The 24929-nt window shown below is 35.2% G+C and overlaps 7 protein-coding genes and 3 non-coding genes across 11 annotated transcripts; 8 read left to right on the forward strand and 2 right to left on the reverse strand.

Annotated features, from left to right (window-relative positions):
* Positions 1 to 4557: 4557 nt before the first annotated feature.
* frpr-3 (G-protein coupled receptors family 1 profile domain-containing protein) lies at positions 4558 to 6566 on the forward strand. Its single transcript, NM_072603.5, has 5 exons — positions 4558 to 5227; positions 5597 to 5699; positions 5972 to 6137; positions 6187 to 6302; positions 6350 to 6566. The coding sequence occupies exons 1-5, from the start codon at positions 4625 to 4627 to the stop codon at positions 6442 to 6444; spliced, it is 1083 nt and encodes a 360-aa protein (NP_505004.1). The 5' UTR covers positions 4558 to 4624; the 3' UTR covers positions 6445 to 6566.
* A 1275-nt stretch (positions 6567 to 7841) lies between these two features.
* grl-10 (Ground-like domain-containing protein) lies at positions 7842 to 9056 on the forward strand. Its single transcript, NM_072604.8, has 4 exons — positions 7842 to 8083; positions 8139 to 8225; positions 8368 to 8736; positions 8783 to 9056. The coding sequence occupies exons 1-4, from the start codon at positions 7892 to 7894 to the stop codon at positions 8981 to 8983; spliced, it is 849 nt and encodes a 282-aa protein (NP_505005.1). The 5' UTR covers positions 7842 to 7891; the 3' UTR covers positions 8984 to 9056.
* On the reverse strand, positions 9039 to 9376 carry rpl-39 (Large ribosomal subunit protein eL39). Its single transcript, NM_001392549.1, has 2 exons — positions 9272 to 9376; positions 9039 to 9169 (listed from the first exon to the last, which is right to left on the reverse strand). The coding sequence occupies exons 1-2, from the start codon at positions 9371 to 9373 to the stop codon at positions 9116 to 9118; spliced, it is 156 nt and encodes a 51-aa protein (NP_001379727.1). The 5' UTR covers positions 9374 to 9376; the 3' UTR covers positions 9039 to 9115.
* Positions 9377 to 9593: 217 nt separating this feature from the next.
* On the reverse strand, positions 9594 to 9737 carry C26F1.14. The gene has a single exon (NR_069033.1). It is a non-coding gene; the product is annotated as an Unclassified non-coding RNA C26F1.14 (non-coding RNA).
* Positions 9600 to 9743, forward strand: C26F1.13. Its single transcript, NR_069034.1, has one exon. It is a non-coding gene; the product is annotated as an Unclassified non-coding RNA C26F1.13 (non-coding RNA).
* A 131-nt stretch (positions 9744 to 9874) lies between these two features.
* Positions 9875 to 10522, forward strand: fau-1 (Ubiquitin-like domain-containing protein). Its single transcript, NM_072606.7, has 3 exons — positions 9875 to 9956; positions 10036 to 10165; positions 10259 to 10522. Exons 1-3 carry the CDS (start codon positions 9876 to 9878, stop codon positions 10438 to 10440), a joined length of 393 nt encoding a protein of 130 aa, NP_505007.1. The 5' UTR covers position 9875; the 3' UTR covers positions 10441 to 10522.
* A 74-nt stretch (positions 10523 to 10596) lies between these two features.
* C26F1.3 (uncharacterized protein) lies at positions 10597 to 12217 on the forward strand (the record flags this gene model as incomplete). The annotated part of the gene is made up of 3 exons (NM_072607.9): positions 10597 to 10895; positions 11032 to 11153; positions 11999 to 12217. The coding sequence occupies 3 exons, from the start codon at positions 10597 to 10599 to the stop codon at positions 12136 to 12138; spliced, it is 561 nt and encodes a 186-aa protein (NP_505008.1). The 3' UTR covers positions 12139 to 12217.
* Positions 12218 to 14447: 2230 nt separating this feature from the next.
* 21ur-10679 lies at positions 14448 to 14468 on the forward strand. The gene has a single exon (NR_069035.1).
* Positions 14469 to 15107: 639 nt separating this feature from the next.
* cyp-32A1 (Cytochrome P450) lies at positions 15108 to 17891 on the forward strand. Its single transcript, NM_072608.12, has 8 exons — positions 15108 to 15225; positions 15335 to 15559; positions 15640 to 15825; positions 15903 to 15993; positions 16319 to 16515; positions 16606 to 16867; positions 16941 to 17078; positions 17418 to 17891. Exons 1-8 carry the CDS (start codon positions 15112 to 15114, stop codon positions 17792 to 17794), a joined length of 1590 nt encoding a protein of 529 aa, NP_505009.4. The 5' UTR covers positions 15108 to 15111; the 3' UTR covers positions 17795 to 17891.
* An 822-nt stretch (positions 17892 to 18713) lies between these two features.
* C26F1.1 (Prion-like-(Q/N-rich)-domain-bearing protein) lies at positions 18714 to 21009 on the forward strand. 2 transcript variants are annotated; one of them, NM_001028510.5, is made up of 5 exons: positions 18714 to 18877; positions 19146 to 19189; positions 20101 to 20155; positions 20284 to 20346; positions 20678 to 21009. In NM_001028510.5, the coding sequence occupies exons 1-5, from the start codon at positions 18716 to 18718 to the stop codon at positions 20903 to 20905; spliced, it is 552 nt and encodes a 183-aa protein (NP_001023681.1). In that variant the 5' UTR covers positions 18714 to 18715; the 3' UTR covers positions 20906 to 21009. The 2 variants fall into 2 exon arrangements, with proteins under 2 accessions (NP_001023681.1, NP_001023680.1); NM_001028509.8 differs by lacking the exons at positions 18714 to 18877; positions 19146 to 19189; positions 20101 to 20155 and having other exon boundaries at positions 20181 to 20346.
* The last annotated feature ends 3920 nt before the right edge of the window (positions 21010 to 24929 follow it).

Consider the following 24929-nt stretch of genomic DNA (forward strand, 5'->3'; position numbering starts at 1 on the left):
AAACTCAATCAGCTCCTGGTCTCGTTCAACTCATGCTCAAAAGTTATTGGTTTCATGTTTTATTGGTGATAGTTAAGAGATCATACGCTTTACGACGTGTCAGGATCTTTCTATAAGCAGGTATTCTCAGTGATAAATGAGCCTTTGAGGTCATTTCTGAACTTCAAACTTTGGCCTGGTTTCCTTTATTTTTATTTAAACAACATGTGTTATAGTTTCCTGTTATAGTTTCCTATTTATCATTATTCTGACGAATTCTGATTTTCTAGACAGTTTAATGAGTTTCCAGAAATATCCGCCGAACAATAGAACGTACTATATAAAGGTATCCAATTTTCTCAGCCTTTTTATTCATTTTCTTAGCATTTTGCTTTTTCTCTGCTTTTCGTTTTTTGCAGAAAATCTCTCACACTTGTCATTTTTTTGGCTTTTTTTTAACGTTTTTCATGGTATAAAGGTGGTCTAGCACCAAAAATCCAAAAATTCAGAAATTTTGCTAATTGAAATTAACTTTGGTACTCTCAAGTGACCTCTCAGCTTGGATTTTTGAGAATCTGAATGGGGATTCGCTGATTTCTACACAAACAGACGAGATCTTCTTGTCAGAAGTATTTAAAAGGAGTACCTGAAAACAGCTCATACTTTGCAGAACGTTTGCTTTCTGCTGAAATCTCTTTCCAAAAATAATGAAAATAATTATTCGATTTTCCCTAATTCAGTGGCAAGTAATAGTTATGACACCGTACTTTGTTTTTTTAACCGATAATTAATTCAATTTTCCAAAACTTGCAGAATTAACTTGTAAACTTTGATTGGTGTAGCATTTGATTTTAGATAGGGAAATTAGATTTTTGAGTTGTTTCCAAAAAATTTAAAAACTGTCTAGTTTTTAACTGGTGCTAGGCAGACCGTGAGGTATGATTCAGGCACATACTCCTCCTCTTGAAATCATGTGTGCCTACCAAATAAGTTATAATTAGCTGATTTTTTAAAATATATCTGGCAAGTTGGCTGAAAAACCTTCAAAAAATGTTTGTCAAAGCTCAACTTATTTGTTCTATTTCTTCCCAAATATATATCCCATCTCGGCGATCTCCGTTTCTGTGCTTTTCTCGAGAAACATATATTTTGTGCTTTGATGCAATCCTCCGTTGATCCTGAACCTCCCAGACTTCCTAGTCCCTTCCATAAGCCCAAAATGAACTGGGTAATCCCTTTTCTTTTATGTCCTTGAGTCCCACCTCCTCATTATTAAAAAATACTTTCAAAATAGTTCCGAGCACTTCATTCCAAGTTTTTTTTTTCATTTAAAAAAGGTCATGTTAGATTTGCATTCAGCTCACTGCGAATGAATTACTGAATTTTCTAAGAAGCTAGCAACGTTTTTTGCTCATTTAATTCTCTTTAATTTTCCCAGACACCCCCTTGACCTAGACTACAACACTATCTCGAAATTTGGATAATATCAAAATTAAAATTTCCCATTTTTCCGTCAAAAATGATGATGGAATGATGGTGAAACAAATTGAATTAACCTCGAAAATTACGAAATTCGCGTGTCTAGAATTTATGTTTTATCGTGTGAAGCATGCAGCAAAAGTCAATTTTCGTATATTATTTTTTGTCTTCGGTGAGCATGCGGATGCAGGAAGAGATGGAGCAAGATGTAATTGACATACGAGCCTACTTGTTATGATATTTATCCTTTTTGACACCCCTCTATGTACATGATTAGTGAATGGGCAGACATCGAAATACACAAATTCTTTATGTTAAAATAATTTCCTGCGGCAGAGTATTTTTCAGTAAGAGTTTAGACGGTTTTCTAAAATCGTGTAGGCACGAGGAATACAGGCTATTTTCACCTGCAGAACTGAAATGTTTGAAAGCCAATCTCTTGAGAACTTTAAGACAATTAAATTATATTTTTCAATTTCAAAGAACGCCAAAAATCAGATTTTCGAGAATTGTGAGTCAACTGATCGACATTTATGAATAGACGAAAATTAAATGAACCACTATGATTGATTGGTCTTTTTGCCTAGATCTGGAACAGCTAGCACATTTTGCTTGTTGACGTTTCACTTGGTTTCGTTTATGTCTCGTTTCAGAAACATTGATATAAAATTTGAGAAGTGATTTTTGTACAAAAATGTTTATTTCTCTATTCAAATCGTAGACATTGATCATTTGCATTGTTTTTCTATATAAATTCCTAGAACTTGCTCAATGCTTACTCACGAAATTTTTATTTCTAGATTAAAAAATAAAATGAAAAATTCGCGTTCCAAGAAAAAGACAAATGCACTCAGCCAACACTAACTTGTAAGACGTCATTGAGCTACGAATTATGGAGACTGACTTTTTTGGTGAATAAATAAATGTTTTTCAAATTTCTATTTTAATTTTTTGAAAACTAGAAATATCATTCAAATATTTCTATCATAAGAAATGAACTTTGAATTCGCGCGCAAATGGGGGGGGGCGACCAATCAGCGTTAGTCAAATGGTTGAGTGCAACGTCCATGATTGGTCACAAAAGTTGTCACGTGAACTATATTTGAGATTGGTGAAAAATAACTTAATTTTGATTTTTAGAATTTATTGGGAAGCGAAAAAAGTTGATCGGTCTTCAGGATTCGTCTACAATTTTATTACTTTAAAAAAAATTGCGCCTATTTATTTGAATATATTGGAAGTTTTTCTTAAAACATCTATCAGCAAGCTCCAAATTTGTAGTTCAAGTTCCAAACATTATTTTCTGAAAATTGGTTATTCCTTTAGATCACAATTTTTATTTGTTTTCTTGTTCGATATAATAAAACCTTTAGGAGTATTCCTAGAATTTTAAAGAATAGAAAATATTTATATTTCATAACAAACACCAATCTTTATAAAAAATAGAACTTCACCTCTTCGTGCTCACAAAATGCAAACTTCTAGACCTCCTTGAAGTGATCTCCGTATTTTTTCATTAGTTAGACATAGTTTATGCTTTCACCTACGTTAGCGCTCAATATATAAATATCCCTTTATCCCTCTGTTAATTCAAATACTTCCTGATCCCTCCGAAATTTCAAAATGAAAGGGGTTTCAAGCTACTTGCTTTTTTCGGATTCTCTTAATGAGTTTGAATGTACTTTAAAAAACCAATGCTTTCATGAGTAGGATATAAATTAGCAACTAACTTTCCCGGGACCTCCTACACTTTGTTGCTCAAGTACGTCCCGCCCATAAGCTGTTCGTGGCTCCCCATCTCCGGACCCAATAATTGCCCTCATAACGTGTTCGTTTCTCCTTTGTTATCTGAATCTTCTTCGCGTTTTTCCTTTTCTTTTTTTCCCTACTTTTTGCTCTTCACTTCTGTTTCTTCAATGTTTTTATTTGGGGGCTTCAAGTATTAATGATCACGTCTGAACCAGGTAGTGTTGCAAAAATTCTTGATAATTACTTTTTCTTGTTCCTTTTCATTTTATAGTCTAGCCTTTCCAAATAGGTCAATTGAATTCTCTAGCAGAAAGATACTGGGGAAAAAATAAAAGATCAGGTAATTTTAATCATGTCATACCTACGTGCCTACCTATACCTTTTTGAATAAATGTTGGAACATTAAAGGTTCAACTATCAAATTAGAAAAAAAAGTACATCTTGTTTACTTCAACAATAAACAAGACGCAATGGTAGGCTCTTCAGTTTACAATCTAAAATTTTCCGAACCTTTTTCAAGTGTCTGCGAATTTCTGTGAATTTCAAAGAATTTCGTGGAAAATGTCACAGAACGGATTTTTATGAAAATTTTCGGAGAAATGCGAATTCCTCAATTTTTGTAGGACCAAAAATAACTCGGATTCTCAGTACCCACCTGTTTTTGAAAGCACGTCTGAGCCATAGGCAACGCCAAATATCTGAAGCCTGAGTCTAAACCAAGCCTAAGCCCAAACCTAAAATCAGAATCCAGGATCTGATGACAAAGAATCGTGCACTAATTTCAGGAATATGTCCCACCCCCACGGAAGTGCATTATGATGAGATGAATCTATATGAATTATTAAAGTTGTTTGGAGAGTGTGTGTGGTGAAGCTGTCAGTTAGCAGGCTTTATTTTGTTTGCGATCCATCTTTTCCTATCTGGAAAATTTGATGAAGTTGTGAGCATTTCAAGAACATGGGGTTCCCCGAAGAGGAACAATTGTGCCCCTGTTTCCAGTTGCCACCAAATGAACAGCTGAGCAATATTCATCAATTAGCTCAATTTCCTCCCTCCATTTTCTTATTTTTTCTTCAGTTTTCTTGGACATCTCTATTTTTACGTTCTGTATTCTATAGGATGCTAGTATTTTAAATATGTTTTATATGGCGTGGTGCACAGGTGTTGTGCGCACCTTCTATTTCTACATTAGGTGCCTCAGCAAAATGTAAGCCTAGGCTGCCTAGAAAGAAGGTTTTAAAAGTATTAGAGTGCTATGACGTCATGCGTATCTTAGAAAATAATATTTCCCTTATTGTCTGTGTTCTTCCTTGCATTCACTGTTCCTCTACGCACCTTGAACTTTTGCATTTTCAGCTCATAAATGCACAATTGACCAACAAACATCTTCAACTTCCACTAAACTCTCACAAAAACAATGTTGCTACTACTCTCCCGGGTTCTGGTGAACGTGATGGTGCTGATGTGCTTTGGTGGAATTCTCACGAACTTCATCTCATTCTACATCTACACTCGTAAAACATTCCGGAAAAAGAGCATAAACGTCTTGCTCGCAGCCTTGTCAATGTCTGACCTTTGCGTCTGCGTTCTTGCAATTCCAGTTTTTGCAAGTACTCAACTTCAACAAGTCATTCCGCCAACAATTACTGCAATGATCATGGTGTACTTGTATCCAGTGACCATAATGTTCCAGTCAGTGTCAGTATGGTTGCTGGTATCCATAACAATTGACAGATACTTAGCCGTATGTCATCCATTCATGGTCAATACGTATTGTACAAGGAATCGCGCTCTCATAACTGTTGGAGTTGTCGTGATATTCAGTGTTGCTTACAATTTGATTCGAATTTGGGAGTACACGATAAATTTCGATGTCGCTCCTGAGAATCGTACGATTGAAGATCTTGTTGTACCGAAGCTTCGAGCAAATCCGCACTTCTTATTGTGGTACCAGAATGTTGCCACGTTGGTGTCGCAATTCGCATTTCCACTTACAGTGTTATGTGTTCTCAACATTCAAGTAAGTTGGTTACAATGGGTTGAGGAGTAGGAGTAGGCCTTAGGCTCAGGCTTATGCTTAGATGTATGCTTAGGTTTAAGCTTAAACTTAGTCTTAGGCTTAATCTTAGATTTAGGTTTCGGCTTAGGCCTTGGCTTAAGCTTAGGCTGAGTCGTATGCTTAGGATTAGGCTGAGTATTAGGCTTAGGCTTACGTTTAGGCTTGGTCGTGTGCTTAGGCTGAGGATTAGTCATGGGTAGGGTCAGTATTACATCCTAGACTTAACTGAAGGTAGGACATTATTTTTATTTATTTAGATAAAGCATGTAATCCTAAAAACGATTAGTTTTAGTGTAACTGCCCAAATTTTCTAACAAAGCAATTTTCCAGGTAGCGCGAACAATTATCGAGGCATCCGAGCAACGAAGAGAACTAGTGGCAAGTGTGAAACGAGAACATTCGACTGCAAAAATGATGATAATGGTTGTTTTAGGTAAGATTCATTTTTTGGATATTCTAGAAATCGGATTTTTGCTCAGTGGTCGTGAAAATGAAAATACGGTCACACTCATAGACTGATAGAAGGGATTTGCGGTAAAAATTTGTTTTATTTTTTTCTACCTACCGCGAGGACAAACCCAATCTTAAAATTAGTCACTAGTTTTGAGAAACATTAAATTTTTTGGATAGCATTTGATGAAAAAATTATTTACATATCCCCAATACAATTTAGTATTAAAGTCAACAAAGTCATGAAGCTTTCAGTATTCCTCGTTTGCTACATCTTCTCATTTATTCTAAATATATGGGAAATTCTTGACAAGGAGACTTTTGGAGGAGATATTGGTTGGTTTATGAATGACATCAACAATGTACTTATTGTTGTCAACTCGACGAGTGCAATTGTTTTCTACTATAAATATTCAACAAGGTAACGAGACCTTTAATAAATAGAATATTAAATTTTTTGCCCATTTTAGGTTCCGAAATCAAGCACGGACACTTCCCGGGATACGGTGGTATGCTAGTATGTCAAAGTTCAATGTATATGATACAGAGGCAACATCAAATCGAACAATGGTCACTAGATACAAAGGTTTTTTAATTTGTAATAATATTATATCCTTACCCAATTCTTTTCAGAATCCATGATTTCAATAAGAGGCACGTCAACTCGCCTGAGCAGCTCTCACAATTTGCTCTACAAACCGAGCTACTCAAAGCCATGTGATATCTAGGAATTTGTCACAATTTATTGCCATAATCGAATTTTTGTTGTTAACGGGTTTTTAAGTGACATATCGTTTTCTTCTTTTTATCTAACAATTTTCACTGGTGTTTTTGAAAAATAAACTATCATATACTTATCATGGATTACGAAAAGAAAATCCCAGATTTTTTGAGATTTGTTTCTTAAAGTTAAAATACGTTTTCCAGGCGATGCCAAGTTTCGTTTTTCGATTTAGAATTGTATAAATACAATTTTTTCACTTTTTAAAAATAACTACTGGTTTAAAAACAGTACTGACAGAGAAACTAAAACTTTTTAAAAAATTATTATCCAGCTGTGAACTACTGAATTTTTCGCTTTAAAATATTGGTGCCCGTTCTCACCACGAACGTCACCTTTTCAAAAAAAAACTTTAAGAATTACAGTGATCCACTCTATAGAGGTGCACGGATTTATTCAGATGGGTCTCGGCGCGCTAAAAAGTTTATGGTAGTATGTTTTTTTTTTAATTTTTGCAGTTGCGTCCTCGTCCTCGTTTTTCCATTTATCAATTCAATTAATTTACTTAGTATGTCGAATTGTATCGTTAAAAAATTCGCTTAAAATGACGTAATTTCATTGAAAAATGGAAAAGCAACGAGGAAGCAGCAGCACCAATATTAAAAAAGACTACCATAAACTTTTTAGCGTGCCAAGACCTATCTGAATAAATCCGTGGGCCTTTAAGAAGGCATTTCAAAATCAGGTTACTGTACTTGTTAAAGGCGCACACCTTGAGGCGCGGTCTCGATTAAGAAAATTTTTTGTTCTTGGCGAGACCAGATATCGTTTTTTTTTTAATTCGCTTTTAAAAATTAGCGAATTTTGTGAAAAATTTCTTTCGTTTTCAACCAGTTTCGTGTTGTTAAAATTTAGGACTTTAAAAGTTAAAAGGAATGAAAATAATAAGAAGCGTGTAAAATAGTTGATCGATCTTGATATGATCTTGATATCGAAAATCACATGAAAACTGGCGATCGTCAGAATCTTCGGAGACCTGTTGAAATTATGCGAATCCTGGGAAATATCGCCAAAAAACGTGTGTATTGCGCCGTGGTCCATCGATCAGATATCTGTCCACCTGTATCCCAGCCCAAAAGCGGCTAATTTTAATTCTCGACGGCATCGAGAAAAGAATCGCCAAGACATGATTGATACCCCCGAGATTACGATACATGTCATGCCTGCCATTGCAACGTACAGGAAGATGGGAGAAGCAAGAGAGAGAGAGAGAGAGAGAGAGAGAGAGCGAGCGAGTTTCATTTGGAAACGCAAAGGGCGGTCGGTTTCTTACGTGATTCTGTCTCTTCTGGATACATCCTCCCTTCGCTTATTGTGTCACCAACATCCATCCCTCATTCCGCGCTGAAGAATAGTTTCTTGAGGAGAGAAACACGACCCACTTCACCTAAAAAATGAGACACTCATTGACACTTGTTGTGGTCATTCTTTCCCTTTCATTATATTCTGTAAATGGTTTTTTCTTTGGTGCTGCAGGAGGTGGAGGTGCATGTGGATGTGCTCCGAGACCTGCATGTCCACCTCCACCACCTTCAGGATGTTCCGGTTCGGGAGTGAGAGCGGTGGCAAGAGGTGCTAAAACTATGGTAATGTATTCTTCAAATTTGTTTTTTTTTCTAAATCCACATTTTTGATATTCAGACATTTGATCAGCCAATTTATTCACCTACTCCTCAATCTTATGCACAACCACCACGGGTATATTCTGTTCCAGATGAACTTGACTTGGTATGTGAATAAAAACTAGTCTAGATGCTTACTTCACCCTATCAGAACGGATACAATCTTTTTTATCTCTCCCTTCAACGTTATTATGTAATTCGCTAGTTAATTGAACTTGTTTTACTCGCAACAGGCCGTCGTTTTATAGAGAGCTGCTGCATTTGGAGTGCCGATTCAGCCACAACCACAGTACACGATTTTCGACATTCTGCATAACTTGGGAGAAAGTAACGACAATCCAGCACAGCAGTTGGTCGTCGCAGACGGAAGTACGAACACCAACTACTTCCCGAAAGAGAATGACGAGGATCTCACTGTATCCGACATGACAGGCGATGGAGGCTTGTATCGGTCGAAAAATATTCGAAGAGCACCTGTAGAGCCAACGGTCCATGTTCATCGAGACAGTTCGGTTGAAACCACTACTATTTCGTCTGAAATATCTGGAATGGAAACGGATGAAACTCTAGACAAAAATAAATGCAGCAGCTCAGTTTTACGAAAACTCATGATCGAGGTAACTTCTAATGGGCATTTCATAATTAAAGTCTTGTGAACTTCAGAACATCAGCGACAGCTCTTCGGAATCTAAAAGAAATATCAACCTAGCAGCTGAGGGTAAATTCGGAGGCAATGTTGACGTTATTTGCTCTCGGGGGCACTTTTCCTATATCTTCACCTCAAATCTATATTGCGAGGCAACAAGAGGGCTGACAACGTGCATCGCTTTCCGACAATCCGACAAATCTCGACGAAGAAGATGAATTAATCGCTTCTTGCTTGTACATTTTAATAATTTTAATCAATTCGCCGTCTTTTCAATAAAAATATTTATTGAAAATTGAACAACAGATAAGGCGAAAGGTGACGGGATGATCCGGTGACCGATCAGCAGCTTAGAGCTTCAGCTTGGTGCGTCTCCAGTGGCGTCTCTTGGCATTGTACTTCATCTGAAAATGGAAAAGTTACCAATAGAATTTGACAATTAATGAAATTTTAAAAATAAAAAAATTACAAATAATTTTCTGAGAAAAGTTAATACAAAAACTTACGGTGTTTCCAGTCTTCATGCGGACCCATTGTGGCATTGGACGATTTTGCTTTTGCTTCTTAGCAAGCTTGCGCTTGATGAAGGATTTCTTCAAGGCAGACATTACCTGAAAAATTGAATATTTAACGAAAAATTGTGGAAGCGGTAGAAGGTTAAAAATTACTATTGGAAAATCACAAGAAGCAAGTAAACAGTAAATTTAATAACAAGATTTTCACATTTTTATGCTGAAAAATACTCAAAAACGCGTTCGAAAAAAGAAAAAATCGGCAAAATATTTTAGGATTGAAAAGAAAATCGAGGCAGTAGCGGCGAAGACGGAGAAAAAACGGCTCTTCGCTGCGAGACCCGCGCTTTCGCTGCGTACTTGCCTGAGTATTCAACGTTAATGCGTGTGTCTGCCGCCCTCCTCGGTTTTGGTCGCTTTTCCGATTTTTCTTTTCGGGTTTTTCACGATTTTTTTGAAAATTTGTAGATATTGCGCGATATTGGCTGATAAAAATGAAATTATTTGTTGATTCTGTACATTTTCTTCGATATTCGCATATTTAAAACCCTTAAATTTGTCGAAATTATTGATTTTTTCTTAAAATTTTTTTTACAGGATGCAGATTTTCCTCCTTGGCCTCGATAACACTACGCACACGCTCGACGTGGATGCCTCCACCACCCTCTCCGCTATTAAGGTTAGATTTTTGCTAAATATTAATAAATCGATCAATAGCAATTATTGTTATGAAATTCTGCTCAATATTATGATTTTAGGGAGTGATCGGAGCCGGAGAAGAATTCTCGATCTCCTACGGATCCAAGGTTCTTAGCGAGGAGCTCACTCTTGGAGAATGCCAAATTGAGAGCCTCTCCACCCTTTCCGTCAACGGAAGACTTCTCGGAGGTATGTTCATTTTTAATTAGAGAAACAGTTAGTAGCACCACTCTTCGTAGATAAATTGGTAGTGTGAAAACGGAAAACATTGACTAATTTCAGGAAAGGTCCACGGATCCCTCGCTCGTGCCGGAAAGGTTCGTGCTCAGACCCCAAAGGTTGACAAGCAAGACAAGAAAAAGAAGAAGCGCGGACGTGCATTCCGTCGTGTCCAATACACTCGCCGTTACGTCAACGTCGCCTCCGGACCAGGAAAGAAGCGCGGACCAAACTCCAACTCCTAAATACCAGCGTTGTTGTTTCTCTTTCCAAATAAATTGTTAATTTTTTGAAAAGCGGTCACTTTCCAATAAAAAATCTGCGTTGATTCGCAAAGCTTGTTTTTATTTACTAGATAATTCCAATTTACGGCTAAAATGAGAAACTTGATGTAATTAAAGATGTCGGAGGAACTGTTGCAAAAGTTCTTAACATCAATCGAGCAAGAAGATGGAATTGCTGAAATAGGAAAGAAGAAAAAGAACAAGAGTGCTGCTAGACGAGATAACGTCAAAACCATATTGCACGCCGCTTCAAAGGGACAAGTTCAATTATCTGCAGAAGAGAGCTATATAGTTCAAAAGCCGAGCACTTCAAAAGGATCCGACTACATCGATGATCGATTAGCTTCACAAGGATTTTCGTTGATTGATCAAGCCCGCTCATTCAAACCAAAGGATCTGAAGAAGAGAAATTTGAAGTAAGTTTTTGAACTTTCAACGATAGAATCACACGGTGAAATTGTATGAACGTTTACGATCCTCGTGTGTTGTTTATTACAATTTTTGATCCAAAATTTACTAATAAATTTAAAAGTTATTTCAATTTATTTTCAGATACATGAAATTCCAAGAAGGTCGTCGTATTGACAAGAAAAAAGGACGAATCCTAGTTCAAGCACATATGCAAACAAAGCAGGATCTGAAAAGTCTTCGGAAGGAGAAAAAGGCTATTATCGGTAAGGTTTAAGTAAATTTACAAAATCTCTGGCCAATCGGCAATACAATTTTATAACTTTAGATTTTGGCAACTGCCGATGTCAATAAATAAACAATTAATTTTTGTTCTGAAAAACGCATTGAGGATGATTCGAACATCTCAAAGATCCGAAATATAAATTAAACGAAAAGAAGTTTGACAATCGCTAAAAAATTCGGCAACATAGTTGCCGGCTGCCGAGAATAAGACTGCCGATAAGCTGAACGGTATATCTTTAACAAAATTTTAATTTCATGGCGCTTAAAAATCTAACTTCATATTTTCCCATGATTTCTACGGCGCTTTGAACACGTTTTAATTTATTTCACCCTTAAAAATGAAGAATTCATCGAAATTTCCTGTCGGTGCTAATAGTAAGACATTTTGCGATTTTCGCTTGAAAAATAAAATGCAGTATCTCGAAACGACCGATTTTCCTAAATACAAAAAAGAATGTGCGCCTTTAAGAAGTATTATTGTTTCTTTGTTGCCGTGGGGTTTATTCGATTTCCCATAAATTTTTGCTCGTTCCTTTAAACTTCATTGAATGTAATTTTGGAAAAACGAGAGAAAAAATTGGCGCAATCGATGAAAACCCGCAACAACGAGGAGTTAGCAACTACAGTACTCCTTAAAGGCACATGTCTTTTGAATTTAGGAAAATAGGGGGAAAAATCCGAAACCGGTTGCCGTTTTTCTGTAGCAATTTTTGCATTTGAGTCATATATAAAGGCTGCAAGATTATTTTCCGATTCGCTTGTAGACTATTGGAGGCCGCAATCCTCTGAAAACTTGGTGATATTAATTGAATTTTAAAAATTTCAGGAGTAAAAGAACCACGTCGATTGTTGCCTGGCCAGAAGAAGAAACAGAAAGACAAGAGTGTGTTCAGTGATGCCGATTTTGCTCAAGTTGCCCATGTTGCCAAGAGAATCAACTCGATGGCAGATCACTCATTCCTCTAAAACGTTGTTGCGGATTTTTATTGTTAACTTTTTTTAGTTCACTTGTTTTTTTCCTCCAAATTATACATTTTTCCTTGTTTCATAATGATTTTCTTGTTTTTCCACACACCAGTTTCAGATGGAGCAAAAAACATGATTTTGGAGACGTTCTTTGAAAGTAGTCTGACACAGGAAATACCCCATCACCTCCCAAAACAATTTCTTTGAACAAGAAAGGTGATTACGTGACCATTGTTGTTGCCACTGCAGAACATTGTAATTTGTAGGTTTTGCAGCGGAATTTCTAGGCTACGCAGATGGTTTACCATGGAAAACAAGACAAAATACATAGTGCATGAACTCAAAAATATTTTAACGCATATTTTTATCTAATCGAATCTTCGTTTGACTTCTTGCAAGTTAGGTACCGTAATATCTCATAAACGAGAGACATCAGTTTAAAGGCACACAGTTTCTAAGGGGGTCTCGCCACGCAAAAAAGTTACTGTAGCTCGTGTTATTCCTTTTGAATCACATATTTTCAAATCTTGGCAGGATACTTTATTTTAAATGAAAAAGATTATGCAGTAGGTACCTGAGTTACAGTAACTCATTATCCTCGTGGCGAGACCCTTGCATTTAATTTATGGGAAAATTTTAAAAATTGTCATCTTTATTTAGGTATCTACGTAATAGAAGAAAGTATCATTCAGTAACCAATTAACAATTTCCCGCGGGAACTCCCCGAAGAGGCTACAAAATAATTGACTGTGCAATAAAAATCAAATGTGTTCAACTGTGAAAAGGCCAAATGATCAGCCACAGATTTTCGAAGGTGATTCGAAGGTTTTTTGATCAATGAGATGACTAATTCACTAAAGATAAAGGTACTTTTGAACTGATCAAGATCAAAAGTTTCAATTTTCGTTTTTTTTTTTGTGGTTTAAAGTTTTTTCAACTTCCAAGGCCTCCAACCTATTCGTTTTAGAGGATTTTTCAATTAAATTCTACTATATTCAAGAGACTTACATATTACCTAGACGCGAAATCTGACGGTTTTCGCCCCAAAAATACGGTCCTTCTTTTGTAAAGTACATTCAAATCCTTCTTTATTCCTTCTTTTGTAAAGTACATTCATGTTATCATGTTATTTGGCAAAAATACAAGATAAACATTTGATAAATAAAAAATTATTTTCAAAAGTTTTTCAAAAAACTGTTCGTAATTTCATGAGACAAGAACACTTAATTCTGAGAATGCTTATCGCGCGAAATGTCTCGTAGCCAAAACTACAGTAACTCTTTAAATTACTACTGTAGCGTTGATGTCGATTTACGGAAATCTATTTTTTTTTAAATAGACAACATATTTGAAATAAACACAAAAAAGGCACATCAAAAAAGAAAAGTGAATATCGCTGTCACAATTCGAACAGAAATTGGTTTCAAAAAAACAAAAACAAAACGAGTCCTCAAATCGACACCAGCGCTACAGTAGTCATTTAAAGAGTTACAGTAGTTTTCGCTACGAGATATTTGGCGCGTCAAATATGTTGCGTAATATGCGTTCTCAGAATTTATTGATCCCGAAATAAGACTTCGAACGGACCAATTAAAGCTTAGCATGTTTTGAAAAGTGAAGGTATTCGAATTTTTGACGACATGTTTCATATGACTCACAGTAACCTAGATCAGAAGGGGAATTTGGTAAACTTTGTGAAATCTGTTATTCGGTAAATTGAACTAGTGATGAGAATATGAGGTCGGGTAAGATGTCTTCCATTGTGACAGTTTCAGACATACATTCAGTTTTTTTTTCTTAAATTTAATTTTCAATTTCAGTCTTTCTCTTTTTAATTTAATGTCAATTTCAGTGTCACCCTCTTGGTCAAAAAGGGGGTATCTTGTTTCAAAGTTTTATAAACAACTAAAAAAAGTGAATGATAATGGTTCTAAGAGATTTAGAGATGCAAAGAAGAAAACTATGGTTGACTGTAAATCTACTGTTGACAATCAAATGATGCTTCTAATTTGAAACAAATATTACTATTACTACGTCTTCCCCCTCCTGGTTGTACCCCTTTTCTTCCATCTTCCTCCCCTACTCTTCTTCAATATTTCCACTTTCTCCATATGTCTCAAATTCGCTGAAGAACCCTATCACTCTTTGTGTGTCTATATTATCAGAGAATTCAAAAAAAAAATACAGAAAAGTTTATATGGGTATCTCTCTGTTGATCAAACGTATCTCCCTCTGCGCGTGACAAATCTTTTTATTATTTGTGTGTTTCTCAATCATTTTTTGTTCTTGTAGGTAACAAAGTTTTTTGGTGATTTGAATGTGATCGACCATCACGTTTCGTAAAATAACATCTTATTTTGTGCTTTCTTATTGATCGATTTTTGAAAGCTACAGAATTAATTTTGGAAACTTTTGCAATTCTTAGCCTACATATATAGATTAGAAACTTGGAAGAATGCATTTTTTAAAAATTAATTGAATGTCTTACTTATATAATTTATCTTTTTTTTAGTACTCAAATAGAATGCAACATTAAAACTTTTCAAAACTTCCAGGACATTTCTATGTGTTTTCAAAAAATGTACCTTTGAAAATTGGTTAGAAAAATTGTTTCTACGGTAAGAATAGGTCTAATGTTTCTCCATTACAACTCGATCCAAAAAGTTTCGATTTCAGTCATTTAAATTATCCGGCAGAGCTTCCAGAAAAGCTTGAAAAAAGTCCGAATTCCCCCAATTTTTGAGCAATCGTAGGGAGTCTAAAAACTAGGAAAAGTATGCGCTGAACATTTTTAGATCGAAATTCCGGTAGTTGAGTTTTACCACTTTTGTAATAGCCTAGTCAACTATTATACATTATTTTATTGTATTTTCTTGTAAATTTACTGTAGAAGCAGTAAAATCTTAACTTACAAAATATTCATATGAATGTTTGTACATGATTATAACTTTAAAATTATTTATTTTCAGTACAATGATTATTGTTATCAGCATTGTAATCGGATATGTCATCTACCTCGTCGTTGTTAATTTTCAACAGATATTGGAATTATGGAGAATTAATCGAAAATGTGCACAGAATCTCAGCGTAAGTTTCAGCTGTTTTTCATTTTCTAGTTTATACGACGTAATAAAAACGATTATAGCATTTAAAACTAATTTTCAAAAAACCTGCAATAGATTAAAAAATTTTCTAGATGGTAAATGGACCACCAGCTCTACCACTAGTCGGGTCAGCTCATCTCTTTAAATGGAATCCATATGCGTTCACATTTCAAATGGAAGGTTGGGCACAGAAATATTTATTCGGACGCGCGAAATACGGAGAAATCGCTGCTCCAAATAATGAGGTCGATGGGATCATGCTTCTCTGGATTGGCCCAGTTCCAATAGTTTTTCTTGGGACTTCTGAATGTATTCGGGTTGGTTTTTTTATTGTACAAAATTTAATAAACATTTGGATTTTAAATGGCTATGAAAATCTAGAATTTGTTTATTTCAGCCTGTCCTGGAGAGCAACACAAATATTTCAAAACCAAGTCAATATGATAAAATGAGTGAATGGATTGGTACTGGATTGTTAACGAGTACTCATGAAAAGTGGTTCCATAGACGGAAGATGCTTACACCAACATTTCATTTCACAATTATTCAAGACTATTTCCCGGTTTTCGTGAGAAATGCAGAGGTTAGTTGCGACCAATATCGGTTTAGTAATTCTCAGTAGTGCAAGTTACTGCTAAAAAATAAAAAATATATTTTCAGGTCCTAGCTGATGCAGTCGAGCTTCATGTGGACGGTGACTACTTTGATGCGTTCCCATATTTCAAGAGATGCACACTTGATATTATCTGTGGTAAAACATTTTAACAAAATATTTCTTTGAAATTTCATATGGTTTTTAATCTTATTTAATTGTATCGTTATTTTTCAATTGAACATGTATCTGCTAGCTCTACTTTGAAAATTCATATCTTGGTTTTTCCTTTGGTTTTATCAGACATGTTTGGCTGATAAAATATAGGTAAAACTTTTATATTTATATTTTGATTTTCGAAAATTATTTTATCAACTCGAAATTTTATGAGAGTAGAGTACTGTGAGTTCAATAATCTTACTATTAAAGCAAATACAGAGAAATATATTTTTTAAATAAAAGTACAAAAACGCATTCTTTCCAGAAACCGCAATGGGAATCCAAGTGAATGCTCAACTAGGACATAACAATGAATATGTGCACGCAGTGAAAAGAATCTCAGAAATTGTCTGGAATCATATGAAATTCCCATGGCTTTGGTTGAAACCAATATGGTACTTGACGGGATTAGGTTTCGAATTCGATCGAAATGTTCGGATGACTAATAATTTTGTTAGAAAGGTAGATGCAGCTGATTTTAAAATAGAAAATCAAAAAAATTACTATTACTTAGGAATTGTTTTACCGGAAGCATTCAAAATAAACTTCCAGGTCATCCAAGAACGGAAAGAACTACTGAACGAGGATGGTAACGAAGCTTCTGAAAAGAAACGAAAAGCTTTTCTGGATCTACTTTTGACTATTCAAAAAGAAGAAGGAACACTTTCTGACGAAGATATTCGAGAAGAAGTTGACACTTTTATGTTTGAAGGTCACGATACAACATCCAGTGGAATTGGTTTTACAATTCTTTGGCTCGGCTTCTATCCAGAATGTCAGAAAAAATTGCAAAAAGAACTCGATGAAGTATTCGGTGAGTTTTTTACTACTGATACATTTTCAAATATTGCCAGTTTTATTACATTACTTTTTATCAAATATTTCAGGTTTCGAGACAAATCAGCCTCCTTCAATGGATGATATTAAAAAGTGTTCATATCTGGAGAAGTGCATAAAAGAATCATTGAGAATGTTCCCTTCCGTACCATTGATTGCCCGACGGCTATCAGAAGATGTCACAATTAGTGAGTATTTTAGATATCTAGTTAAACTTTTTTTGCGTTTTGTAATAGCGCCATTGGGCGTTTCGTACCCAATAATAACTGAAAATGGTGACTTGATGAAAATTTTAGGGCAAAGAAAAATGTTTGATTCCGTACGTAACTAGTACAAAAAGTAAAACATGAAGAATTTTATAGCCGATTTCCGAAAACTACCTCAAAAACAACAATAAAAAAACACATTTTTTACAATTCCAACTTCTTCTTCAACTTAAACTTAATTAATTAAAAACTGTTACAGTTACGAGTAATATTTTCTGTATATCCTTATCTCGACTTCAAATCATCTCAACATTATTCCAGATCATCCTAGTGGTCAAAAGATTGTCCTTCCTGCAGGACTTGCTGCTTGCGTATCCCCAATTGCAGCTGCTCGGGATCCTCGTGCATGGCCCGATCCAGACACCTACAACCCGGATAACTTTGACATTGATGCGATAGCAGGTCGAGATCCATACGCCTATATTCCCTTCTCGGCAGGTCCTCGTAATTGTATTGGACAAAAGTTTGCACTTTTGGAGCAGAAAACAATATTATCGACTTTCTTCCGCAAGTATGAAGTGGAAAGTTTGCAGACAGAAGAAAACCTTCGACCAGTACCAGAGCTTATTCTCAGACCGTATAACGGTATGAAAATTAAGATAAAACGACGGGAAGCTGCGGATTATGTAGTCTTGTGATTTTTTTGATTGGAGTTTGATTACCTATCTATGTATCATATTTGTCATTTTATAAATGAATTATAGCGATGGAAAAATAAAATAAATTTTCAAGAAAAGTTGTTTTTTGTTCTTTTTTTCAGAAAATGGGTAAAAAGGCTCGTTGAAAGTTCAAAAATCAAGACAATACAGTTGCACTAAAGCTCGTTGATGATCACAAAATATATAACAAAAAACTGTAAAAAATCTACGACAAACATAAACTTTGTATTTTTCAATTAAAAAAAGTAGGTTTACTTTTCATTCAAATTTCCAGCACTACATTTTTTAGAATGAAATTGGATGAGTGCGAAAAAAAAAGCTTTTTTGTCTTCATTCTTTCACTCATGATTGATAGCCCACGTCGTTTTCTTTCAAATTTCTCGAACTGAAACCGACACCTCTCTTGACTGTGGAGAAAAGGTCATAAGAAACTGAAAATTGGAGAGTGCGCAGAGATATAACCCGTTTCTGAGACAGGTACTCACTACCCTTTATAAAGGTTACAACGCAATAAGGAAAGGAGGAGGTGGGGCTGGAACCCAAAAGCTTAACCTTGTTGATGATGTTGATCATATTAATTTTTTGTCTTTATGCGATGATAAAAATTCTTTGTTATATTGGAACTTCACTTTTATTCGTTATGTTCATATTTAGATTCAATATTTCGGAACTTCTTTTTATTTTCGGAACTTCTTTTTATTTTTATCGTAAAGAACAATAATAGACAATGTTGGCATAGGACCAATGTAGTCACGCCAGCACTGTAGACATTTTTTGCCTACCCACAAAATTTTCATTTTTAACACGCCTATGGTTACTCTTTGAACTTTGGGAAATTATTCTTCTAATTTGTTTCTTTCTCAACCATCCAAAGTCAAACATTGTAATGTTTTTTCAGAAATGCACCGTTCCTTTGCCGCATTCTCCATCTTGCTCGTAGCCATCCCACAGGCCAGCTCTTTTCTGTTTGGCGGTGGATGTTGTGGTGCTCCAGCAGTTCAGTCTTGCTGCGGATCGACAAGCTGGGCTTATGCTCCACCGCAAGTTATTGGATATGAAAGAGTGAGTTAATTTAACTGTATTTTGAAATATTAATGAATTCTCCAAAAATGACAAAGGAACTGGAAAGTTTGAGAATTAGAAATTTTAAATTTAGAATAAGAAAGTTCAGTTTGAACCAGTCAAAATTTTAATTTACATTATAAACTATACAAACTATATGAACTCGAACATTAGAAAGTTGGTTTTGAACAAACTTGTCAATTGAAGCTCAAATGACACTTGACTACTAATACCCAAAATATAAGAATTTAGAAACGTTATATTTCAGATCCCACTCTACGCAAAGGTTCCAATGCCACCACCACCAACCTAGTAAGTTTAGAGTTTATTCATCTAATTTTTTCTTGGAATAACCTTTTTATAACTTGTGTGATAAAACCCTAATCAACCCTTCAACACTAAAACCCCTTTCAGTGCAATGCCAAGGCAAGCTCAACGAGCGCCAATGATTCAATCCCAACCGTAAGTTCTACCAAATACTGCTTCATTTGATTCTAGTAAATCACTAATATTCTTAGTTACTATCCTCCACCACCTCCACCACCTCCACCAGCACCTCAATACCCATCCAGCAGCAGTTACCAACACCAAGGATCCTATTATTCATCGGGTGCATCAGCGCCTATGGACAACGTGGCACATGCTCCAGGATCTTCTGTCTCTTCAGTTTCTAACACAATTCCATCAATCATTCCACCACCACAAGACAAGTACAATGACGGAGATGTCATGTAATACTAAATTTGAAACAGAAAACAAAATTAAAAATATATATTAGGTTCAATAGAAATCACATATGTACTAACTCTCAAAACTTACATTGTGAGAGTTAGTGCAGTTGTAGACACGAGTCGGAGAGTTGGTCGCCATCCCAACATATTTATTTGGTGTCTAAACGAAAGAATAGCTTTTAAATCCTTTATTCAGAATTTCAGTAGAAAGATATCAGCCCAACCACTTTAGAAATATCATTGTAAGTGCATTGTTAAAAGTATCAGAAAAAAACTATTGCTTTTGAACTTATACAGTTTTAACTTTATACAAAATCGAACTAACATTATTGTTTGCTGCTACTAACCTGTAAATTTCAGAATTATTGAAACTGACGACACAAGGAAACGACGAAGATTGTAGGTTCACTGTTATCATATATCACATTACACTTACCCACTAGAAGCTTCTCTTCACTCTCATTATCAAAAAAAAGTATGTGACTATTTCAGCGTTCAACCACCTCTAGTCGGCTACGTATCACCTCAGCAGCCCGTCGCACCGCAGGTAAAGTGACTGTTACAACACATCAACATATAAGATAACGCATCGATAATCTAATCTTTGCATGCCCCCCGCGGGAAAATTATAATGTTACACTTGCAAATACATATATGTTAGGTATTTGTTTGCAGGGATACCAACAACAACCACAGCAACAATTCATGGGACAAGTTGAGCAAGGAGTCGAGATTACTGTAAGTGTAATTACCAGAAGTTCCAAAATTATGAAATCAACGATTTCATTGTTTGTAACGCATTCAACAAAAAAAAATCAGTAAATTTTATTGCGGCAATATATATTTCATACAGTGGAAATTACGTACAGGTATCACTTCTCGAGCTGTTAGAAAATTTACTGAAATTTTGCACTTAGGGAATAATATATTTTTGCCTTTTTGAAAGTTCACTAACCCAATTTGCACATTCTACGAAATTTTTCTTATGGATCTTTTTTTAATTTGTGAAATATACCAATTTCTCAGATTTCGTATTCTTGGATTTTTAAAAAGAGTTTTACGTTTTCAGCCTGACCAAATCAACTCCGGATACCAACCACAACAGCAAATGGGCTTCCAATCCCAGCAGCAACAATTCTCATCAATCCCTAACTCTGGATCATCCAATTACGGAGCTGATTCCTCTTTCTCCGGATCTCAACCTGCCGGCCTTGTACAATCAGTCGCCTCGTCCGCTGCCTTCGAAGCCGCCGGAGTTGCTCCAAGTGCTCGTCGCCTCCGAAAGTTCAAGAACTAATTGTTGTTAATGCAATATGTAATGTATATATAATGAATTTATGCTCTCTGAAACTTACCTCCCTAGGCGTGCGCTTGTAGTCTGGAAAATAAAATGTTGAAATTAAATTACGTTTGACACAACGTAAACGATATTCGCAACCTATTCAGTTCATACAGCTGAAAAGTAACATTGCCACCCTCACCTTTTCTCGAGCCACGAGCTCTATTTGCTGACGCCGGAGAGGAGTTTCTCACCTTACATATTTCTTCATTTGTAATTCAGAAGGGTGACGTCTCCTAGATTACTTACATTCCTATATAACTATTTTGAATATTTAGGTTCTGGGAAAAACATGTCCATCGAAAAATATGATGGCGTGACTATATTTTAAAGTTTTAGTAAATAGAAATTTAGTAAAAATAAAATATGACCAAGAATATTCGAAATATTTGAAATGTGTTTTCGAACATTTTTCATGAATATTCATGCTCGCCGTAAGTGAGGGAAATTTCATAGACCAGTAGTCTTCCAGGTAATCGAGCACAAGCAAATTCAGTTAAAGTTTATTTAATAGAGCTCTCAGAGTTTTTAGAAAAAATAGGATTCAGTTTCTAAGGAATTAATTACTGAAACTACTTTTGGGAAATTGTGTTTAGAAGATCTGAATGTTTAAATATTTCGAAGAAACATAGTCTTAATGGTGAACCTTTATGCCTACATCTGACATTTTTAGCCTAAAACTTTGCTAGAATTTTATCTAAATAATGCAATAGATCTGATCTAACTAGTAACTGATTTGGAATCGAACCATAATAACTGAGTAGGTGGATCTATTTCTGATCTCAATTTTCTGATGTACCAAAATCAAAATTCAATAGAAATATGATGCAGGGATCAATTGTGAGAGCAAACACGTCATATGTTTTTAATACTATATCATTGTAATGTCGAAAGTTGAAATAACGTGCACAAAACTTGAAAAGGATTACCATTTTTACTTCATTGAAATCAACTGAACTATGCTTTCAAATTTTAATCCAGTGCCAAGTCCGAGTATATAAAATGCAACGCTTTTCAATGATCAGTCATTTTTCACAATTTCTAAAGATATTATTCTTCGTCGGTATTGAAATTGAAGTTGAAGATCAAAAAGTAGATGAATAATTTTTTATTGTTATTTTTCTGTTTTTATAAAATAAAAATTCCCTTTTTATGAAATAAAAAACTTATCGGTGTGCCTACATTTGAAAGTGTCCTACGTCTAATTTGGTAACATTCCAGATGATTTTTGTAATGTTAAAGTTTTTTATGTTGCACATTGTGCAGAAGTGTTCTTTAAAATTTCCACTTACTTAAAAATGTCTTGTAGGGTTCTTAATAAATTTTATGATTTGAAGAGTTTGAAGTCTCCAGAAAATGACGAACACTATGGATTTGATCTTTGAAATCATTTTTCGAACCTTCCATTGTTCCTGTGATTCTTCGTTTTTCTGAACTTTTCTCACCAATCATCACGACTATTTTTTCCAACAAAAACATAAGAAATTCTAAGAATTCAGAATGTGAAACAATAGAAAGCTCACACCTTCATTTTTCTCACCACTCATTTTCCTATGATGTTGCTCCTCTATGAACTCTCCACCCACGAGAGATCCCTTCCCACCGAACAAGTACCTGAGGTCACGCAACTTGATGATCATTTTATGAGCATAATTTAAAAGTTGGACTCACTTTTCTGATACGTTGTGAATGTTTCATAGTTTTCTTCGAAACAGTTGTAAAAATAGTTTGAACGGAATGTAAGAGATTGCTGGACAAGGCAGGCATTCCATTTTTAAAAAGTTATTTACAAAATTAAGTAAATTAAAGTTCAAAATTTAATTTTCAAACTTACATAAATACTATTTATTCCCTTGACTTTCATTTTCATTTTTCATTTTCATGACGTCGTTCAAAAATTTCAAAAATCTCAAAACTATTTTTGAACACATTTTGATAAAAAAATTCAAAATTGTTAACTTCTCAAAATTCTGAAATAAAACGTTACTGAATTGAATTTCTTCTACAAGTTGAGCTGCCTACTACTAGGGAATATATCAATTTTCAACATGATTGCATTGTGCTACTAATATAAGAGCAAGACTTCAACGAAAGCACAAAAATGACAACCTAACAAACTCCGCCTGTTTTGAGCCAACGTTTTTCATAAGCAGGCACCTAGGTTTGAAAGTGTACATAGGTTTAATTCTAAGCTATAAGAATGAGTAACTTTTTTCACCTTTGAAGCGCTTCAAATTACCATCCTTTAGTGTACACCCTAGATCTTCCTCGCCATTCCAAAATTGGCTCAATAAAAGTTGATGGTTCTCAAGTGCAAGTTCATAACTTACAACTCGCGTGCACATGTGTTCTAGTTCATCCAATTTTCATGTCATTGTTCGCTTATTCCATTCTCTTCTATTCTTTAATTGTTTTTTTATGTCCGATGCTTTTTTTGTTTCCGGTTCTGTCCTGCTACAATGACTTTCCCTTTTTACGTTTTGCTCGAAAATACGATTGAATTATTCCATTGTTTAGTGTACGGCAAGAGTTCCTCGTTCACAAGAGTATACTGTAGTTTTTCTAAACTCCAAAAGTTATCCCTTTTCTGCAAACTTCCCCCCACCAGACAACTTCCAAAAATTCGTAATACGTGTAGTTACTAAGTAGTAGTCAAGTGACATTATTATTAAAAATTCGTGTGCGTCTCGTTTCAAAACACGTCGACGGGCGGGCGGGGAGGGTATTCATAAAATTGATGGATGGGCCCATCATGTACAGCCCAAATAAGAAGGGCGGGGCTAAAAGTTCCGCTCCGCAGCAGATACTAAAGGGACGATTCAAGTCGGTCTAGTTGTTCATCGCTTCTTTTTTTTCGGAAAATGATCTATAAAATTGTTATTTCAATGACAAATTTGTTGTCTATAATTATAGTTTTACATATGTTGTTCTAACTTTCCAGTTATCATCACTTGCTACAAGATTTGTTAATTTGATTCTCAGAGCTTATACTTTCACGGTCTACATATCTTCTGCTGCAGAATATTCAATGAAAACTAGGTCCAGTGACCGAAAGTGGAAAAAATTTTTTCAGTCATTCTAATTTTTCTCATACAAAAACTACTACCTTGGGCCTACAGCTAGAGTACACTTTTTCAAAGATTAAATTGAAATGAGGTCTTGACGAATTACAAAAAATACACATGCAGGCGTGTAGGCATAAAATAAGCCTTCCCAAACATCAATAAACGTTCTGAACCTGGTCCAAATTTTTGTCCATTTGTTCTAGGACAACTTTTATTATATTTGCGTAAAATTTCTGCGCTATGCCCAGTGTAGCAAAATTTTGGAAACTCGGTTTTCCAATTTAACATTGTAAGCATTTTTTTAAAACAAATTTCGAATTAAATTTTGGCAAACTACACGAGCTGGCTATTTGTATATTGTTAGATCCGAGGGTGGACGGCAAAGGGCGATTTCGGCAAAAATTTTCCGCTGCCTTACTTTTTTTTAGAAATACCGTAACCTTAAGTTTGGCCTATAACTTTCATGGTAGGCAGGTACGCTTTCATGTCTATGTACCTTTCTCTTGTCCGAATGTCTGTGTTTGCCGCAGTAGAATTTTTTTTTGAAAATCATTTTAGGTTCACAAAAAAACCGGAAATATGTAAACGCAGTCACCTATTTCTTGATAGTTACGTCGTAAGAAATTACTCTCGTAAATTGTACGGAACTTTGATCACTCGTCTGTCTTATTACTGTGGAGTCTATGACATTTCTGTCTGAACGCTGTTTCGTAAATAATAAAATGACAAATTAATAGCTTAAGCTCTGATTTTAAGCCAAAGCCTTCTTATCCTGGAATTTTATTCTAATTTTCAGTCTTCGATATCATTCCTCGAAAAATCACAAATACATATGGTGATGTGAATACTCGTCTGTAATTGTTAGGTGGCCACTTCGTAAAATGCTGATATTTCCAAAACCAAAATATAAGAGATCT

This window comes from Caenorhabditis elegans, chromosome V, assembly GCF_000002985.6.
Source record: "Caenorhabditis elegans chromosome V".
NCBI lineage: Eukaryota > Metazoa > Nematoda > Chromadorea > Rhabditida > Rhabditidae > Caenorhabditis > Caenorhabditis elegans.

Excerpts from the sequence above, each read along its gene's own strand:
- frpr-3 (NM_072603.5), top strand. The coding sequence starts at position 4,625 with ATGTTGCTACTACTCTCCCGGGTTCTGGTGAACGTGATGGTGCTGATG. Across the intron at positions 5,700-5,971 it reads GATGATAATGGTTGTTTTAG|TATTCCTCGTTTGCTACATC; the intron begins GTAAGATTCATT and ends TGAAGCTTTCAG. Across the intron at positions 6,303-6,349 it reads AATGGTCACTAGATACAAAG|AATCCATGATTTCAATAAGA; the intron begins GTTTTTTAATTT and ends AATTCTTTTCAG.
- grl-10 (NM_072604.8), top strand. The coding sequence starts at position 7,892 with ATGAGACACTCATTGACACTTGTTGTGGTCATTCTTTCCCTTTCATTA. Across the intron at positions 8,226-8,367 it reads TTCCAGATGAACTTGACTTG|AGAGCTGCTGCATTTGGAGT; the intron begins GTATGTGAATAA and ends GTCGTTTTATAG. Across the intron at positions 8,737-8,782 it reads TACGAAAACTCATGATCGAG|AACATCAGCGACAGCTCTTC; the intron begins GTAACTTCTAAT and ends TGTGAACTTCAG.
- rpl-39 (NM_001392549.1), bottom strand. The coding sequence starts at position 9,373 with ATGTCTGCCTTGAAGAAATCCTTCATCAAGCGCAAGCTTGCTAAGAAG. Across the intron at positions 9,170-9,271 it reads GCATGAAGACTGGAAACACC|ATGAAGTACAATGCCAAGAG; the intron begins GTAAGTTTTTGT and ends TTCCATTTTCAG.
- fau-1 (NM_072606.7), top strand. The coding sequence starts at position 9,876 with ATGCAGATTTTCCTCCTTGGCCTCGATAACACTACGCACACGCTCGAC. Across the intron at positions 9,957-10,035 it reads CCACCCTCTCCGCTATTAAG|GGAGTGATCGGAGCCGGAGA; the intron begins GTTAGATTTTTG and ends TTATGATTTTAG. Across the intron at positions 10,166-10,258 it reads CAACGGAAGACTTCTCGGAG|GAAAGGTCCACGGATCCCTC; the intron begins GTATGTTCATTT and ends GACTAATTTCAG.
- cyp-32A1 (NM_072608.12), top strand. The coding sequence starts at position 15,112 with ATGATTATTGTTATCAGCATTGTAATCGGATATGTCATCTACCTCGTC. Across the intron at positions 15,226-15,334 it reads AATGTGCACAGAATCTCAGC|ATGGTAAATGGACCACCAGC; the intron begins GTAAGTTTCAGC and ends AAAATTTTCTAG. Across the intron at positions 17,079-17,417 it reads ATCAGAAGATGTCACAATTA|ATCATCCTAGTGGTCAAAAG; the intron begins GTGAGTATTTTA and ends ACATTATTCCAG.
- C26F1.1 (NM_001028510.5), top strand. The coding sequence starts at position 18,716 with ATGCACCGTTCCTTTGCCGCATTCTCCATCTTGCTCGTAGCCATCCCA. Across the intron at positions 18,878-19,145 it reads AAGTTATTGGATATGAAAGA|ATCCCACTCTACGCAAAGGT; the intron begins GTGAGTTAATTT and ends GTTATATTTCAG. Across the intron at positions 20,347-20,677 it reads AGCAAGGAGTCGAGATTACT|CCTGACCAAATCAACTCCGG; the intron begins GTAAGTGTAATT and ends TTACGTTTTCAG.